This window comes from Oratosquilla oratoria, chromosome 13 (assembly GCF_046742065.1).
Source record: "Oratosquilla oratoria isolate Oo_2021 chromosome 13, ASM4674206v1, whole genome shotgun sequence".
NCBI classification, from domain to species: Eukaryota; Metazoa; Arthropoda; class Malacostraca; order Stomatopoda; family Squillidae; genus Oratosquilla; species Oratosquilla oratoria.
The window spans coordinates 214,679-234,842 of NC_134789.1; the positions used below are offsets into that span (position 1 = coordinate 214,679).

Sequence of the window (20,164 nt, forward strand, 5' to 3'; positions counted from 1 at the left end):
TGATATATATTTGCCACTTTCCCAGTGTTTTCTTTTTTTCCATCTTTTCCAAGCTTTGTCTCTATCTTTTGCCTTTACATTTTTGCTATACATACATATACCAAAGGCTTTTTGGCCCCCTTATAAGGGAGGTAGCCAAAAAACAAAGGCATAAAAACCATTCCAACCCTATCACACTCCACTCTCCTCCACCCTTTTCCCTCCCTCTTATCTTGGCACCTCCTAGATGACAGGTCATCCCTGCATCTTGTCCACTGCCCTGGGTCAGAAGCAGTGTCACAAGACACAGCACATCCACAGCAAGGCCACTTCATTAATTCAGCGACCCACCCTCTCCGTCCCCTCATGCAGAAAAGGAGAAGACGGGGAGAAATCTCTTTGGGCTGCGTCAAATTTTTCTCACACCTACTCCCTCACCCCCCATCCCCCATCCATTCCACCTCATACATCACAACATCATCCATATACAACCATTCTCCATTCACCCCTGTCTTCTGTCCTCTCCCGTCCTTCCTCAAGAAACATTCCCCTCCTCCCCAATACCCCTTTTACCTCATCCATCCATCTCATCCTAGGTTGCCCTGTCATGTTCACTCCTTCCACTTCTGCCTTCCACACCTCTTTCACTAGTCTTTCTTCATTCATTTTTTCCATGTGTCCAAACCATCCCAATACTCTTTCATCCACCCTATCTCCCAACTCCCTTTCCACCCCTGTTCTCCTCCTCACCTCCTCATTTCTCACTCTATCCAGCCTAGTAACCCCTATCATACTTCTCAGACACCTTTTCCTGTGTTTTGGTATGTATTTATCCACTCCTTCATTATATATTTCTTTTACAATCATTCATTTCTCTTCCACCTGTATTTCTTCATTAAAGAAGTTTTCTCAACTTGCTTTTTGAAGGAATTTTCTAAGTTCCCAAGATCTGTTTTGTTATACATCAGTCTTCCATTTCTGTGTTTCTCGTGTCTCTCCATATATATTTCCTCTTTTAATTTAGGCTTGAGTAGTATGTGATCACTCTTCCCAATTGGTGTCTTGTATTAAATTTGATCCACAATTTCAAGCTCTGAAGTAAATTTTAAATCTAGTCTCAACAGTTCTTCATTATTTCTATATCTGGTATTTTCTTTTACCCATTGAGTCATCATGAATTCAATGGTCATGTCAAGTATTATGTTTCCCCAAAAGTCCTCTCCATCCTTCACTGTCATCTCCTCCCAACATATTTCTTTAGAGTTAAAATCACCCATAACTACTAGATTTCTTCCTTTTTTCAGCATTTCATTTAATGTATGCTTTGTGTCTTTGAACATTTTGGAATGGTCACTCTCTTTCCAAGAACATGTTTTTGGGGGCACATAGATCACCACAAACTTTCTACTTTTCATGTCACTTTTCAGCTCTTATCATAATCAGTTCCACATTATTTTCTCCTGTGATCTTCATCACATTTGAGCCCTTTTTAGTTAAAAACATGACTCCTCCACCCTGTTTTTCCTCTCTTTTTCATTCAGTTATTGTGCAAACTTTGTCCAATACTATTTGGTAGTAGTGGACCTTTTAATTTTGTCTCCACAATTCCCATTATATCTGGTTTTTCTTCCACTAGATAATCATTTAATTCATCTAATCCTGAAATCAGACCATCTATGTTGGTATAAGTTACTTTTAATTTTTTTTCCTTCTCTGCCTTGTTTTTTTTGTTTCCTGTGTTTCCTTTCCTTTGATATACCACTTTCTCAACCTCAAGTCCAGCACTTGGGAGTGGGTGGGGATGGGGGGTTAGGGACTGGTTATGTATTTACCTAGTTGTATTTTGCAGGAAGGGGAGCTATGCTTGTGGTGTCCCGTCTTTGTATCTTGCAGTGCCTAGTTTGCTTTTAAAGTCATGAGTGGTTTTTGCGCATACTATTTCATTATCGAATTTGTTCCAAGTGTCCAATACTCTATGTGGAAAACTGTTGTTCTTCAGTTCTCTTCTACAGCTATGTTTTTTTATTTTCTTTCCATGTCCTCTTGTGTTTCTCTTGTCCCAGATTAGTAAGTCCTCTTTATCAAGTATCTCTGTGCCTTTCATGATTCTGTAGATGGTCAGTAGGTCACCTCTCTCTCTTCTTTGCTCCAGCATCGGTAACTCCAGTTTAGCCAATCTCTCCTCATATGATAGGTGTGAAAGTGCAGGTGCCATTTTTATTGCTGCTCTCTGGATTCTTTCTATTTTCTTTATATTCTTTTTGATACTGGGGGACCACAATGTTGCTGCATACTCTAGTCTAGGCCTTATCAATGTAACCAATATTTTTTTTATCATGTCTTCGTCCAAGTATACAAATGCCACATGTATGAATGATGTTTTTATACACCCCAAAGGGCTGCTATTTTTCTGCATAAGGGGCTGTCGCCGATTTAGTAAAGCAGCCTTCCACTGGATGTACTGTGTCTTGCTGCATTGCTTCTGACCCAGGGCAGTGGGTGGGATACAGGGATGACCTGTCATCCATGAGGAGCTAATATGAGAGGGAGGAAAGAGCGGTGGATGGGAGTGGAATGGGTGGGATGGAGTATATACCTTTTGACTTTGGCTACCTCCCTGGTAAGGGGGAAAAAGCTTTTATAGATAGATAATTTTTGTAATTGTCTCGTTTCCCAAAGTTTGGACAACAGAAAAATATAACCTACTTCATGCAGTTCATAAGAACCACCCTTGACTATGCCGGTATAGAATGGTTCCCAAGAATCAATGTGAACAAAAGAATTTACAAACACAACAAAATGAAGTACTGAGAGTAATAACATGGTGTTCCAAAACCACCCCAATTAGGTATCTATATATAGAAGCCAAACTCCTCCTAAAAGAATATACATACATACATACATATATCAAAGGCTTTTTCCCCCTTACAAGGGAGGTAGCCAAAAAACAAAGACATAAATTCCACTCCCACCCATTTCATCCCCACATACTCCACTCTCATCCCTCCCTCTTATCTTGGCTCCTCCTGGATGACGGGTCATCCCTACATCTTGCCCACTGTCCTAGGTCAGAAGCAATGTAGCAAGACACAATACATCCACAGCATAGCCACTTTACTTAATCACCCCCCCCCACACACACACACTTCAACGAATGGACGGCTTAGAGGACTTCTGAAGAAAAAGTGAAATTTCGTGGATCCCGAAACAAAGGAAGTACCTATTGTATTTACAGGGTGGGGGGGGAAATTGCTCGTGGTGTAGGGGATAGTGAGGAAAAAGGAGAAGGGGAGGGATTACTGAGGGAAATGGAAGGAAATGAGGAAGGAGAGGACTTGGCCCAGGCAGGCAGACGCCATGTAAACAAAAGAGGTCCCGACCAATTTAGTGACGACGAAATGTCTAACAAAAATGTAAAGATTAGAAACATAGATAAGAACAATACAATGGAAGGTGAGGATAACAATTTCCAAGGATTTAAAGAGGGGGAGGCGGATACCAACCTCCCCCGACTAGCAAAACTGGAGGAAAGGCTTGAACAAATGACTGAACATTGGGAGGTTAGGTTCGGTAAAATGTCAAAACTTGCAGAAAAGTTTGAAAGATTGGAAGAACTAGAGAAGGCGAACAAAAACTTAACTGATGAAATAGAAGAACTAAAAAGACATTTAAGAGAAGTAAAAGAGGAGAATAAAGAATTAAAAAGGAACAATAAAGACAATAAAGAAACAATAGCAAAAGAGGCACAGGGGTGGAGAAAGATACAGGAAAATAGTAAAGTTGCATTTACTGATATAATTAAACAGCAAATGAAAGAACAAACTGAAGACTCAGTTATCAAAGTGATGAGACAGAAGGAAAATATTGTAAGAGACTTAGCAGACAAAAAGAAATGTATAATTATATTAGGAATGGAAGAGAAACATAACCCAGATAGAACCTCAAGAATCAAAGAGGAAAATGAAAAAGTAAGCAGTTTACTACAATTAGTTCAGGAAGATGAACCAGAAATAATGAAACAAATCGAAGAGAAGCTCAGACTCGGAAAGTATAGTACAGATAAGACCAGACCAATTAAGATTAAATTCAGGTCACAAACGACGGCAGAGAATATCTTATCCAAAACAGGGAAACTAGCAACAAGTGAACAATATAAAAAGGTATGGATAAAAAGGGAAATGAATAAAGAAGAAAGAGAGGAAGAAAAAAAGAAAAGACTTGAAGCTAAGGAAAAAAACGAGAACAGAACAGAGTCAGAAAAAGAGAGATTCTATTGGAGAGTAGTGAATATGAAACTAAGGAAATTCGACACACAAGAGAAAAACAAAAGGGAAACAGAGAACACAATGGAAGTGGCAGAAAACTAAGAGTGTCTTACACAAATATAGATGGATTAATAACAGGATTGAATGAGCTGAATGATTATTTGAAGGAAAAAGAACCGGACATAATGGGAATTGTAGAAACAAAATTAAAAGGTCCACTACCACCCAACAGTGTAGGACATGATGCATATAATTATTGGATTAGAAACAGAGAGACAAAGCAAGGGGGTGGAGTTATGTTCCTGACTAAGAAGGATATAAACGTGAGGTGTGTCACATATGGAAAGAATACAGTAGAGATGATTATGATCGAAGTGGAAGACAGAGATAAGAAGAGCATAAAGTTTGTGATAAATTATGTGCCTCCGAAAACAGCCTCGTGGGAAGAGAGTGAACATAAAAGTATGTTAGAGGACACAAAGATAACATTAAATAAGATAATGGAAGATGGAGGAAGAATAGTTATGATGGGCGACTATAATTGCAAAGAAATCTGCTGGGAAGAGATGACAGTAAAGGGTGGAGACGGCTCATGGGGAAACGCTCTACTTGAAATGATTACTGACAATACAATGACACAGTGGATACAGGAGAACACTAGGTATAGAAATGAGGAAGAACCATCGAGACTAGACCTAATAATTACATCTGAACCTAGAATAGTGGACAAGATTGAATATAAAACACCAATAAGTAAAAGTGACCACATATTGATTGAACTGGAACTAAATGAAGAAAAATACATGAAAAGAAATGAACAATATAGAAAAGGAAGAATGATGTATGAAAAAACAAATTTTGATAAAATAAGAGAATTCTTTCAAAAAGAAAACTGGGAAGAAATATACAAAGAAGAAACAACAGTGGAAGAGAAATGGAATATTTTGACAAAAATTTACAAAAAAGGAGTGGATAAGTATGTCCCAAGACAAAAACAAGAAAAAGAATATGTAAAATGCTGGTACAATAGAAGTTGTAGGGAGTTAAAAGACAAAAGAGACAAAGCTTGGACCAGATGGAAAAAAGACAGAAGGCCTGAAAAATGGAAAATATATACTTGTTATAGAAATGAATATGTACAAGCATGCAGAGAGGAAAAGAGAAAATATGAAAAAGATGTCATAGAAAAGTGTAAAGATCAACCAAAACTATTTTACAGATTTGTAAACAACAAATTGAAAAACAAACAAGACTTGGAGAAATTAAGACAAGGAGGAGTTGAATACACAGAGGAAATTGAAATGGCGGAAATTATGAACAAACATTTTAAATCAGTGTTTACAAGGGAGAACGTACAACCTGAAGAGATTGAATAGAAAGAGAAAGTCCCTCCCATGAAAGAAATAGAAGTAACAAAGAACGAAATATTGAAACACTTGAGTAATCTTGATGTCAGAAAATCGCATGGACCAGATGAAATAACAAACTGGATTTTGAAAGAATGCAGGAATGAACTGGCAGACAAAATACATAGCATAATAAACAGTTCCTTGAAAGAAGGAAAAGTTCCAGAAGATTGGAAAAAAGCAAATATAGTACCCATATATAAAGGAGGAAATAAAGAAGACCCTAACAACTATAGACCAGTCTCTCTAACAAGTACAATAGCAAAAATTTGTGAAAGAATTGTCAAAAGTAGATGGGTAAAATATTTAGAAAAAAAACGTGTTAAATCCAAGGCAATTTGGATTCAGACAAGGACGATCATGCGTCACCAATTTAATATGTTTCTATTCAAGGCTAATAGATATAATACAAGAAAGAGATGGATGGGCTGATTGTGCATTTCTAGACCTAAAAAAAGCTTTTGACAAAGTACCACATAAGAAGTTGCTTAAGAAATTAGAAACTGAAGGAGGAATACAGGGCAAACTGCTTAATTGGATGGAAGATTTTTTGCAAGAAAGGAAAATGAGAGTAGTGATAAGAGACAAACACTCAAAATGGGATGAAGTAATAAGCGGTGTTCCGCAAGGAACAGTTCTGGCCCCAATAATGTTTGCTATATATATTAATGATATGGATGAAGGAATTGAAAGTTATATGAGCTTCTTTGAAGATGATGCAAAACTACTGAAAAGACTGAACACGGAAGAAGATTGTGAATCACTACAGAGTGATCTAAATAAAGTACAGGAATGGAGTAGGAAGTGGGAGATGGAGTTCAATACCAAAAAGTGTAGTATGATGGAATTTGGAGAAAGCAAAAACAAAATAATAGGATCATATAAACTGGGAGAAGAAGGAATAAAAAAAGTAGAAAATGAGAAGGACCTTGGAGTCATTGTTATGAATAATATGTCACCTGAGAAACATATAAATAAGATTTTTGGAGAAACTTATAATTTAATAAGAACAATCAAAGTTGCATTTACATACCTGGATGAAGAAATGGTGAAGAAAATTCTAATCACCCTGATAAGACCAAGATTGGAATATGCAGCAACGATATAGTCACCAAGTACAAAAAAATGTATAAAAAAACTTGAAAGAATACAAAGAGCAATTACAAAACTGGCACCAACACTCTCAAAACTATCATATGAAGAGAGACTGGCAAAACTTGAACTACAGACACTAGAGCAAAGAAGAGAGAGAGGAGATTTGATAGCTATTTACAGAATCATGAAAGGCATAGAAATTACTGATAGAGAGAATCTGATAAAATGGGATGATAGAAATACAAGAGGACACGGAAAGAAAATAAAAAAAGACAGCTATAGAAGAGATCTGAAAAAGAACAGCTTTCCTCACAGAGTAATAGACAGTTGGAACAAGTTAGATGAGAAAGTGGTGTGTGCAAAAATGAGATATGAAGACGGGACACCACGAGCATAGCTCTCCTTCCCGTAAGATACAACTAGGTAAATACACACCTCTGTCCCCTCATGTAGAAAAAGAGATGGGAAGAAACCCCTTTGGGCTGTGTCAAAATATCATTCATACATAACCATTCCTTACCACCCCCATCCCCTCCCTTGCATCACAGTATCACCTGTACAGTCATTTTTCACTCATCCCATCTCCTGCCTTCTTCCTTGCTCAACAGACATTCCTTTCTTCCTCAAAGTCCCTTTCACCCCATCCATCCATCTCATCCTTGATTGTCCCCTCAAGTTCACTCCCTCCACCTCTGCCTTCCACAGCTCTTTTACTAATCTTTCTTCACTCATTCTTTCCATGTGTCCAAACAGTCCCAATTTTCTTTCATCAGCCGTATCTGCCATTTCCTTTTCCACCCTAGCCCAACTCTCCTTCTCACCTGTTCATTTCTCACTCTATCCAACCTTGTAACTTGTGCCATACTTTTCAGACATTTCATCTCAAACACATTTAAACTTTTCCTCCCTGCCTATCTTAAATTCCATGTTTCTGCCCCATACATTGCTGTAGGCACAATCACCCCTTCATATAATCTCTTTCCATTGATTCCCAAATGCATATTTTCATGACACTTTTTAATCCCCCAATATCAATCTACAATATACTTACACCTCCATTCTTCCCTTTCTTGACATATGCAACCCCAAATATCTAAAACTAACCACTTTCTCCAGGCTCTCTCCTTTAAGACTTACTTCCAACTTGTTGCCATCCCCTCCCCTCTTACATCTCATCACCTTACTTTTACCTACATTTACCTTTAACTTTTTCCTATTGTATACTCCCCAAACATTACACTAACTCCCTTAATCCCTCCTCTGACCCTGCCACAAGCACAGTGTCATCAGCAAATAACAACAGGCTCACCTCCCACTTTTATCCATTTTCTTTACCCATCTCCAGTCCCCTGCCCATTACCCTTACTTTTACCTCCCATACCACCTCATCCATGTACCCATTGAACAGCTATGGCAGCATGATACATCCCTATTGTAGTCCCACCTTTACCTCAAACCACTTGCTGTCTCCATTTCCAATCCTAACACAGGCTCTACTATTCTCATAGAAGAGAGTACTCCACAAACTGATCCCTCTAAAATTATGACAATCTAACTTGTCCCCATTTACTTTGTAAAGCAGAACTGTACAGGCACTTTTCCAGTCCTATGGCACTCTCCCCTCCCTTAGACACACATTAAACAACCACTGCCCAGTCCATTATTACTATATCTCCCATGTTTAGACACTCTATATGACACCTATCCAACCCCGGTGCCATACTGGTTCTCATCATCTTTAAAACTCCTTTTACCTCAACCCTACTTGTGTCTCTTCCATTTTCTTCTTCCATCACCACTGTTTTCTTAGTGCCTCCCACTGCCACAATCAATCCCTCTCTATCCTCTTCCACATTGAACATCTCTCCAAGATACTCCACCCATCTTTCCCATACAGCTTCCACTTCTATCAATATCTGTCCATCTGCACCGTTTAGCTTATCTTCCCTGCCTGACTCACCTCCCTTCCCCTCTTAACTTTCTTCCAAAAAGTCTTTTTATTGCTTTCAAAATTCTCTGTCTTACTTCTCCACATTTTACATCTGCTCTACTCTTTGCCTCCTTTATCTTATGTTTTGCTTTTCTTCTTTTTTCTTTGTACTTCTCATATGTTTTCTGAGTGATACTTTGCAACCAGCCCCAAAATGCTTGCTTCTTCTCTTCTGCTACCTTCCTCACTTCATCATCCCACCACTCACTACCCTTCTATTCCTTCCCATCCTCGTTTTTCCTCACCATCTTTGCACACCTTGTCACTTCCTTCTTGAAACACCCCCATTCTTCTTCCACTCTCACATCTAGTCTGTCCTTCACCACATCCAACACTTCTCTCAGCTTCTTCTGGTACTCCTGCTCCTTTTCATTCTCATTTAAACAGTTCACTCAGTTCACTATCTACCATCTGCCCTTTTCCTCTTTCTCCATCTATCCTCCACTCCTAACTTACTTTCCACCAGAAAAAGATCTGATATTTCCCCACTCTCTCCCCTAAAAACATGGACATTCTAAAATATTCCTTTCCTTCTTTTGGATACCTCTACGTAGTCCATTAATGCTTTATCAACAACTCATTCATCTACCGCTCTTTCCCATGTGTACTTATGCTGAACTATTTCCCTAAACACTGTGTTAGCAAGCTATCATCAACTCTAAACACATCTCCACCATCAGCTCTCCACCATGATTTTTATCTGGGATTCTAAAATACTGAACCACTACATCTATTGAGATCTAATACCACTACATTGACATTCCTCTCAAAACTCTCTAAACACTCATTTAAATCTACCTAAAAAGTCTCCCTTTCCTCTATTCACTTCTCACTTCCAGACCCATATGCACTTTCATCATACATACATATACCAAAGGTTTTACCCCCTACACAGGGGGGTAGCCAAAAACAAAAAAGGCATAGAAACCACTCCCACCCATTCCATTTCCTATATATTCCACTCCCCTCCACCCTTCTCCCTCCCTCCTATCTTGGAACCTCCTGGATGACAGGTCATCCCTGCATCCTGTCCACTGCCCTGGGTCAGAAGCAGTGTTGCAAGACACAGCACATCCACAGCAAGGCCACTTCATAAATTTGGTGACCCCCCTCTCCGTCACCCCATGCAGAAAAGGAGAAGACAGGGAGAAATCCCTTCAGGTTGCATCAAATTTGTTCTCATACATACTTCCTCATCCCCCATCCCCCACCCACTACCCCTCATGCATCACAGCATCATCTATACACAACCCCTCTCCATTCACCCCTATCTTCTGTCAATCTCCTGTCCTTCCTCCACAGACATTCCTCTCTTTTGTAATGCCCCTTTCACCCCATCCATCCATCTCATCATAGGATGCCCCCTCATATTCACTCCTTCCACCTCTGCCTTTCACACTTCTTTTACTAATCTTTCTTCACTCATTCTTTCCATGTGTCCAAACCATCCTAATACTCTTTCATCAACCCTATCTCCCAACTCCCTTTCCACCCCTGTTCTCCTCACCTCCTCATTTCTCACTCTAGCCTAGTAACCCCTATCATACTTCTCAGACATTTCATCTCAAACACATTCAAACTCCTCTCTTCCTCTCTCATGTTCCATGTTTCTGCCCCATACATTGCTTTTGGCACAATCACTCCTTCAAGTAACCTCCTCTTAGCATCCATTCCCAGATGTCTATTTCTCATTACTCTTTTTAATCCACCAAGACATTTACTCACTTCTCTCAATCTACATTCTACCTCCACCCCCACTACTCCCTTTCCTGCCACATTCGCACCCAAGTATCTAAAACTATCTACTTCCTCCAGTCTTTTACCCTTTATGCTCACTTCCAGCCTACTGTCACTCTCTCCCCTTGTACATCTCATCACCTTACTTTTGACCACATTTATCTTCAGCTTCCTTCTTTCACACACCTTCTCAAACTCTGTCACTAACTTCCTCAATCCCTCCTCTGATCCTGCTACAAGCGCAGTGTCGTCAGCAAACAACAACTGGCTCACCTCCTACTTTTCTCCATTTTCTTTAATCATCTCCAACCCCTTACCCACTACCCTTGCATTCACCTTTCGCACCACCCCATCCATGGACGACATAACACATCCCTGACCAAGTCCCACCTTTACCTCAAACCATTCACTCTCTCCATTTCTAATCCTAACACAAGATCTACTACTCTCGAAAAAACTCTTGACAGCTCTTAACCCCTTCCATACGGCGCCGCATACGTAGGCTGCATGAGGAGCAAGTGGATACGCGAGGCTGCCATATTGGCGTCTTGATTATATTTATTGTAGTTGCCCCTGCGTAATGACATACTCTCTAAACTGTCTTCATCACATTTTCTATGGTTATCAAAATTCATGGGTGAAAGAGAGAACGGTCGATATAAGCGGTGACTATATTTTATGATGCGAGTATTATTACGACACATCGTACGTCTGACAGCTAATGCTGCCCGCGAGATTTTGGCCCGGAGTGAAGAGGTTAACAGCTTTCCTCCTATCCCATATATCTGCAGTGCTTCCCACAGTGCCTTCCTGTCTACCCTGTTGTAAGCCTTTTCCAGATCCATAAAAGCCCAAAAAACACCCTTACCTTTTCCTATAGCTTGCTCACATATCTGCCTTACCACAAAAATCTGATCTACACAACCCCTACCTGTCCTAAAACCACATTGTTCCTCACCAATTATTCCCTCTGTTCCTCTCCTAATCCTCTCAATCAAGACCTTCCCATAAGCCTTCCCAACTACACTCAACAAGCTGATCCCTCTGAAACTACTACACTCACACTTGTCCCCCTTTCCCTTGTAAAGCGGAACTATACAGGTACTCCTCCAGTCCTCCGGCACTCTACCCTCTCTTAAACAAACATTAAATAACCTTACCAGCCAGTCCACCATAACTGTACCTCCTTTCTTCAGACATTCTGCATGTCATCCATGCAACCCGGTACCTTACCTGCTCTCATCATCTTATCAGCTGCTTTCACTTTATCCTTCCCTTTCTCCTCCATTTTCCTCACTCATCGCTCTCATTTTCTTAGTGCTTCCCACTGCAACTACCTTTCCCTCCCTATCCTCCTTCACATTTAGCAACTCCCTAAAATACTCTGCCCACCTTCCTCTCACTGCCTTCTCTTCCATTATCATCTCTCCACCTGCAACTTTTACCTTTTCTTCTCTACTTGATTTGCCACATATCCCCTCTCAATTTCCATTTCATTTACATTAACCTTGAAGAATTTTCCTTGTACTCCAGCACATGCTTTCCTATCTCATCACTTACTGGTTGAGCCACCCCTTTCCTTCCTTGTCTCTTCATCACTCCCAATACCCTCCCCACTACACTCCCAAACTCAAAATATATCCTTCCTTTGAACTTAGTATCACTTTATGCCAGTACATCCATCATCCTTCTCACAAACATATGACCCCCTTCCCTTTTATTCTTATCCATACCACACCATCACACAATTAATGACCCAAATCTTAGGGTTCTGCTTGGAAAACTCCTTCCAGACCCTCTTATGCCTTGACTTCTCATAGGATAGGGTTACAGAGAACAGGATACCTAGTCTCATCACTCTGTCCCACTTTAGCCATCTTTAGCATCCCACATGGGAAACTTGTTTGCAGAGTGATGTGATTATGAATATGTTTCCAGAGGCTGGTATTTGGTGGTTTTGGAGGAAGAGAAGAGAGTATTTGTGTGATGTAGATATTTGGGTGTGTTTTTTTTTTTTTTTTTCTTGGTGTGTGTGGGTTCTGCTATGCAGTGTAGCGGGTGTGCTGTGTTTGTTGAGGCTGCAGCAAGTGTTTGTGTGCCTCTCATGTCAAGGTGATCTTTGACTTAGAGGACTTTTGTTTCATAGTGTAGGTGGTCTGTAGGTGTTCTATATTTGCAGCCTGTAATTGTTTTTAATGCTTTGTTTTGTATGATCTGAAGGGTGTTGAGGTGTGTCTCACTGAGATTAGGTGCCCATGCTGGACTCGCATAATTCACCACTGAGCATATGCATTGTTTGTATATTGTAGTATTAGTTTCTTTGTTTTGTCCAAATGTTGTTCCAGTGATTGATTTAAGTGCACTTCCCACTGCAACCACCCTTCCCTCCCTATCCTTCTTCACATTTAACAGCTTCTCAAATTACTCTGCCCATCTTCCTCCTACTGCTGCATCTTCCATTATCATCTCTCCATCTGCACCTTTTACCTTATCTTCTATACTTGATTCACCTCCCCTTCCTCTCTTAATTTCCTTCCAAAACATCTTTTTATTACTTTCAAAATTTTCTGTCATACACTCCCCCATTTATCTGCTCTCCTTTTTGCCACATCTTATGCTTTACTTCTCTTCTATTTTCTTTGTACCTATCATATGATTCTCTTGTCCTATGTTGCAACCAATCTGTGAATGCTTGTTTCTTCTTTTCTACACCCTTCTTTGCTTCATCATCTCCTAAAATGAAAGAAATAAAGGTAACACAAAAAGAAATAAGAGACCAAATAAAAAACCTAGATGTTAGGAAATCACATGGACCGAATGGAATTGCAAATTGGATACTGAGTGTATAGATGAACTGACAGAGAAATTATACAAGATAATAGACTTTTCACTCAAAGAAGGAAAGGTACCACAAGATTGGAAAGATGCAAACATAGTACCAATACATAAAGGAGGAAAATAAGAAGATCATACAAACTTCAGACCAGTATCCCTGAAAAGCACAGTAGCAAAAATATGTGAAAAAGATATCAGAAATAAAAAATGGATCAAACACTTGGAAGAAAATAAGATACAACTAGGCTTTAGAAGTGGAAGATTGTGTACCACAAACTTGATATGCTTTTACTCGAGATTAATTGAGATAATACAGGAAAGAGAGGGCTGGGCAGATAGCGCCTTCTTGGACTTGCAGAAGGCATTTGATAAAGTACCACATAAAAAAATTAATAAGAAAAATTTATTAGGAATACAAGGTAAGCTACTGGAATGGATGAAGGATTTCTTAAATGGGAGAAAAATGAGAGTGGTACTTAGAGAGAAAAATTCGAACTGGAAAGATATGAAGAGTGGTGTCCCACAAGGCTCTGTATTGGCTCCTTTAATGTTTGCCATATATATATATATATATATATATGTATATATATATATATACACATTTATATATATATATATATATATATATATATATATATATATATATAAATGATATAGATGAGGGAGTGAATTGTTACATGAACTTCTTTGCTGACGATGCCAAATTACTCGAGAGTAAGCACAGAAGATATCAGATCACTACAAGAAGACCGGGATAAAATATGGGAATGGAGTCAGAGATGTGAAATGAACTTCAACATTAAGAAATGTAGCATAATGGAATTTGGAAAAACCAAAAATAGAGTATTGGGTCAATATGAAATTGGAAACAAGGAAGTCAAAAGAGTCAATTCAGAAAGGGACCTAGGAGTGATCATCTCAAGTGACTTGACACCTGGTAAACATGTCAATAAATTAGTTGGAGAGACTTTTAACTTATTAAGATCAATGAAAGTGGCCTTTGACTACATAGATGAAGAAATGGTAAAGAAAATAGTGGTTACACTAATAAGACCTAAACTAGAGTATGCTGCAACACTATGGGCACCTAGCACAAAAAAGAACATAAGAAAATTAGAAAGAATCCAAAGAGCAGTAACAAAAATGGCACCTACACTATCAAATTTTACATACGAACAAAGATTGGAGAAATTACATCTATTAACACTGGAACAGAGAAGAGAAAGAGGTGATTTGTTGACCATTTACAGAATTATGAAAGGGATAGAAATTCTCAATAGAGACGACTTATTAAAATGGGACAGAAGAGAAACAAGAGGACACAAAAAAAAGCTAAAGAAGGACAGTTACAGAAGAGACCTGAAAAAGAATAGCTTCCCACATAGAGTGATTGATATCTGGAACAAACTAAATGGAGAAACAGTGAGTGCCAAAACTATACACGATTTTAAGAATAAGCTGGATGTGGGGAGATACGAAAATGGGTCTCTACAAGCATAGCACTGATCTTGTAAAATAGAACTAGGTAAATATTTACTACCCTTCCTTCTATTTCCTCCCATCCTCCTTGTTACACACACCATCTTTGCACATCTTGTGATTCCCTTCTCGAAACATCCCCATTCCTCTTCTATTCCTAGTCCTACTCTATCCTTTACTCCCTCCTACTCTTCTCTCAGCTTCTTGTACTACTTCTCCTTTTCTTTCTCATTTAAGCAGTTTACCCTAAGCATCTCCCTACCTTCTGTTCAATATAGTTCAGATCTAAATATGGTAATTGGAAATCAAGGATATATATTAAGTCGGAACTGTACATGAATTTGAGGGTAGGTATGATAAGAAATTAGAGAATAGGAGACTGGACCCAATGAACTTTGCTCCTTTCCTGTATACTACAATTAGGGAAATCAATCAGACCACTAAACAAGCCCTTTAAGACAGACCACCAAACTCAATACTTCACCACTGCCCCCCCCTCAACATAAGCACCTATAAGCAAGATCAAGAGAATACAAAGGGCAGTAACCAAACTGGTCCACAGCCTGACAGATGAACCATGTGAGGAAAGACTTAAAACACTGGGTCTGCCAACTTTGAAAGATTGAAGAGAATGAGGTGATATGATTACAGTATTCAGGTCACCAAAGAGGATAGATTGTATTGACACAAGAATATCTCTTGATTAAAGATTGGAGGGTTTTCAGAGGTCATGGAATTAAATTAAGAAAGACCACATGTCTAAATGATGGAAAGAAATACATTTTCCATATAAATCTATAAATACTTGGAATAGTTTAGGAAGTGATATAGCCCAAGCACAATACATGAGTTCAAATCTAGATATGATAACTGGAAATCAAGGATATAGATTAAGTTGGAACTGTACATGAATTTGAGGCTAGGTATAATAGAAAATCAGAGAGTAGATGATAAGACCCAACAAGCATTTCTCATTTCCTGTATACTGCAATTAGGTAAATACAATTAGGCAAATACATTGGATAAATACATAGGTAAAGAACCTGTGCAGATGACTTATCAATAATAACCTAATGTAGCAACCACAAAATAGCTGCTAAAAGCATCCAAGCCAACTTAGAGAAACTTGAACAATGACTTAGAAGAAAAAAATAGAATGGAAGCCTCCTCACAGAAATCATCAGTAACTCCAGACAGTCATGAACCAAAAAACATCCAACAGTGAAATTAATTGGCCAGACCCTCCCAGTGGTCCCCCCCTAATTCCAACTTTATGAATAGGCACCACATTAGTTCTTTTCCAATCTTGTGACATTACTCCTTTCTATGAACATATAATTAGACCATGAGTCTTAGAACATAACATAAGAACATAAGAATAAAGGAGACTGCAAAAGACCATAAGGCCTACACTAGGCAGCTCCGTATCTATCACCACCTGTCATCCCCATCCATAAAGTTGTCTAATCGTTTTTTAAAACAACTGATAGTTTCAGTGCTTACTACACGGTTACTAAGTTTATTCCATTCATCGACCCCTATTAGTAAACCAATTCTTGCCTATTTCCTTCTTAAATCTAAATTTGTCCAGTTTATACCCATTACTGCGAGTCCTGCCCTGTTGTTTTATTATGATGACCTTGTTTGCATCACCCTTGTTATAGCCTTTGATCCACTTGAACACTTCTATTAGATCACCCCGCACTCTACGTCTTTCCAGAGAGTGGAAGTTTAGGTGCCTAAGCCTCTCTTCATAAGGCAAATTTCCGAGTCCTTGTATAATTTTGGTCATTCTTCTCTGTACTGATTCTAGTGAATTTATGTCCATTCTGTAGGACGGAGACCAAAACTGTACCGCATAGTCAAGGATGGGTCTAACTATTGCTAGATAGAGTTTAATAATTACCTCTGCACTTCTATTCGTTACCGTCCTAGCAATGAAGCCTAATGTTCTGTTTGCTTTATTTCTGGCGCAAATGCACTGCTTCCTGGTTTTAAGGTCCGGACTCACCAGAACTCCCAAGTCCCTCTCGCACTCAGATTTTTCGAAAAACGTGTTATCTAAGTTGTATCTATTTTCGGGGTTGTGTAGCCCTACATTTAACATGCTACACTTAGAGATATTGAAGTTCATTTGCCATTTCACCGACCATGTTAACAGTTTATTAAGATCATCCTGCAGAAACTGGGCGTCGTCTCCTGACCTAATTAGGCGTCCTATTTTAGTGTCGTCCGCAAACTTACTAACATCACTATTTAACCCATCGTCTAAGTCGTTTATATACATAATGAACATAATGTCATTTGCTCCAGTTTGAGAATCCATCAGGCTCTGAAGCTTTTCTCAGATCCAGTAATCCTAAAAGACTGAACGCTTCTCTCACTTCTATGTTTATATCTTTGAAAATTATGTTATTGCTTACCTCCCCTTCCTCTACAAGACTACTCTCCTTTGTGAAGACAGATTGGAAACTTTCATTTACCATTTCTGCTTGAGTTAAAGCCTCCCTGAATACCTCACTACCCACTATTAGCTTGGCAGTTCCTTCCATGTTTCCATTTACTATTGATAAACCTGTAAAACAGTTTTGGTTCATCTTATCATTTATCTACAATACACATTTTAGAATGTCTTTCCCTGTAAATATGAATAGTGTAGTTTTTGTAGCTCATTTGTATGCTTCCTTTGTTCTATTGGTTTTCTCTCAAGTCATGTAGCCTAGCCTATTTTTAGCAGTATCACACACTTTATTTAACTACTCTTGTTTTCATGTCATCCTTCCACTGATTCTCATGACATGTTCATGCATATCTATCATGTTCATGCATATCTATCATGGTATCAAAGTATTTGGTGGTATGAAATTGCCTGATTTTAGTCTTTATATTACAGCACATTCCTGTTGTCACCCGAGGATCCACTGTTCAACACCATTGGCTCCATGTTCATCAGAGAGGTAAAGGAAAGAAATATTTAGTCTTTATAGCTGATATGTATATGCATACCAAAAGGCTAAGTCAAACTATACACTCTGACAAGGTTCTGTGCTAATACCTACAATGTTTGTTATCTATATCAGTGACATGATGGAAGGTACAAAAAGCTATGTCAACATACTTGCAGATGATGCAAAAATCATAAGAGTGAAAAATGAGATGTAGCCTGATTTATGACTGTGTATTTACCTATGCACATCCTACACCACAGCAAGCAACCATACACCAATATGTCAGTGCCACATCATATGATGTATAACTATGTATGCCTATATATTCTATCTGTATCCAGCCATACTTTTTCTTGTAACATTTTAGCATGTAGATACATGCATACATACATATACCAAATGCTTTTTCCCCCCTTTCAAGTGAGGTAGCCCCCCCCCCAAAAAAAAAGCATAAAAACCATTCCCACCCATTCCATCCCCACATACTCCACTCCCATCCACCCATTTCCCTCCCTATAATCTTGGCTCCTCTTGGATGATAGGTCATCCCTGCATCTTGTCCACTGCCCTGGGTCAGAAGCAGTGTCGCAAGACACAGCACATATACAGTTAGGCAGCTTCATTAACTTAGCAACCCCCCCTCTCCGTCCCCTCATGCAGAAAAGGAGAAGACAGGGAGAAATCCCTTCAGGCTGCATCAATTTTTTCTCACACATACTACCTCACCCACCATCCCTCCACCCATTCCACCTCATGCATCACAACATCATCCATATACAACCATTCTCCATTCACCCCTGTCTTCTGTCCTCTCCCGCCCTTCCTCAACCGACATTCCCCTCCTCCCCAAAGCCCCTCTCACCCCATCCATCCATCTCATCCTAGGTCGCCCCCTCATGTTCACTCCCTCCACATCTGCCTTCCACACCTCTTTCACTAGTCTTTCTTCACTCATTCTTTCCATGTGTCCAAACCATCCCAATACTATTTCAGCAACCCTATCTCCCATCTCTCTTTCCACCCCGATTCTCCTCCTCACCTACTTGTTTCTCACTCTATCCAGCCTAGTAACCCCTATCATACTTCTCTGGCACCTCATCTCAAACACTTAATATGCTTTTACTTAAGATTAATTGAGATAATACAAGAAAAAGAGGGCTGGGCAGATTTTGCCTTCTTGGACTTGCAGAAGGCTTTTGACAAAGTACCACATAAAAAATTAATAAGAAAAATTTAAATAATAGGAGGAATACAAGGTAAGCTACTGGAATGGTTGAAGGATTTCTTAAGTGAGAGAAAAATGAGAGTGGTGCTTAGAGACAAAAATTTGAACTGGGAAGATGTGATAAGTGGCATCCTACAAGGCTCTGTATTGGCTCCTTTAATGTTTGCCATATATATAAATGATATGGATGAGGGAGTGAAGTGTTACATGAACTTCTTTGCTGACAATGCCAAATTACTTAAGAGAGTAAGAACAGAAGAAGATTGCAGATTGCTACAAGAAGACCTAGATAAAATATGGGAATGGAGGCAGAGATATGAAATGTAGTATAATGGAATTTGGAAAAAGCAAAAATAAGATATCTGGTCAATATAAAATTGGTAACAAGAAAGTCTAAAGAGTCAATTCAGAAAGGGACCTGGGAGTGATTATCTCAAGTGACTTGACACCTGATAAACATGTCAATAAATTAGTTGGAGAGACTTTTAACTTATTAAGATCAATGAAAGTGGCCTTCGACTACGTAGACGAAGAAATGGTAAAGAAAAAAGTGGTTACACTGATAAGACCTAAACTAAAGTATGCTGCAACACTATGGGCACCTAGCACAAAAAAAAGAACATAAGAAAATTAGAAATAATTCAAAGAGCAGGAACAAAAAGGGCACCTACAATATCTGATTTGACATATGAACAAAGATTGGAGAAATTACATCTATCAACACTGGAACAGAGGAGAAAGAGGTGATTTGTTGACCATTTACAGAATTATGAAAGGGATGGAAATTCTTGATAGAGACGACTTATTAAAATGGGACAGAAGAGAAACAAGAGGACACAAAAAGAAGCTAAAGATGTAGAGTTAGAGAAGAGATTTGAAAAAGAATAGCTTCCCACATAGAGTGATTTATGTCTGGAACAAACTAAACAGAGAAACAGTGAGTGCCAAAACTATATAAGATTTTAAGAATAAACTGGATGTGGAAAGATACGAAAATGGGTCACTATGAGCATAGCTATCATCCCGTAAAATACAACTAGGTAAATACTTACCGGCAGACCACCAACTGGAAAGGACATCTCGAATGAACTCTGGAGAATAGCGCTTTTTTGCTAAGTCAGAAGAAATCAATGCCCAGCGTGGTATTTGTTTAGGAAAGGGAAAGCTTAAGGGTGCCCGAAATAAGTTATACATACATACATATA

General features: G+C 38.9%; 1 protein-coding gene across 3 annotated transcripts in view; it reads left to right on the top strand.

Moving 5' to 3' along the window:
- Naglu (N-acetyl-alpha-glucosaminidase) overlaps positions 1–20,164 on the top strand; it is a 192,890-nt gene that overhangs the window by 62,098 nt on the left and 110,628 nt on the right. For all 3 annotated transcript variants that reach the window (XM_076196766.1, XM_076196765.1, XM_076196764.1), the window contains one exon: positions 17,680–17,743. In XM_076196766.1, the coding sequence (XP_076052881.1) occupies positions 17,680–17,743 (64 nt within the window). The remainder of the gene's footprint in view (positions 1–17,679; positions 17,744–20,164) is intronic.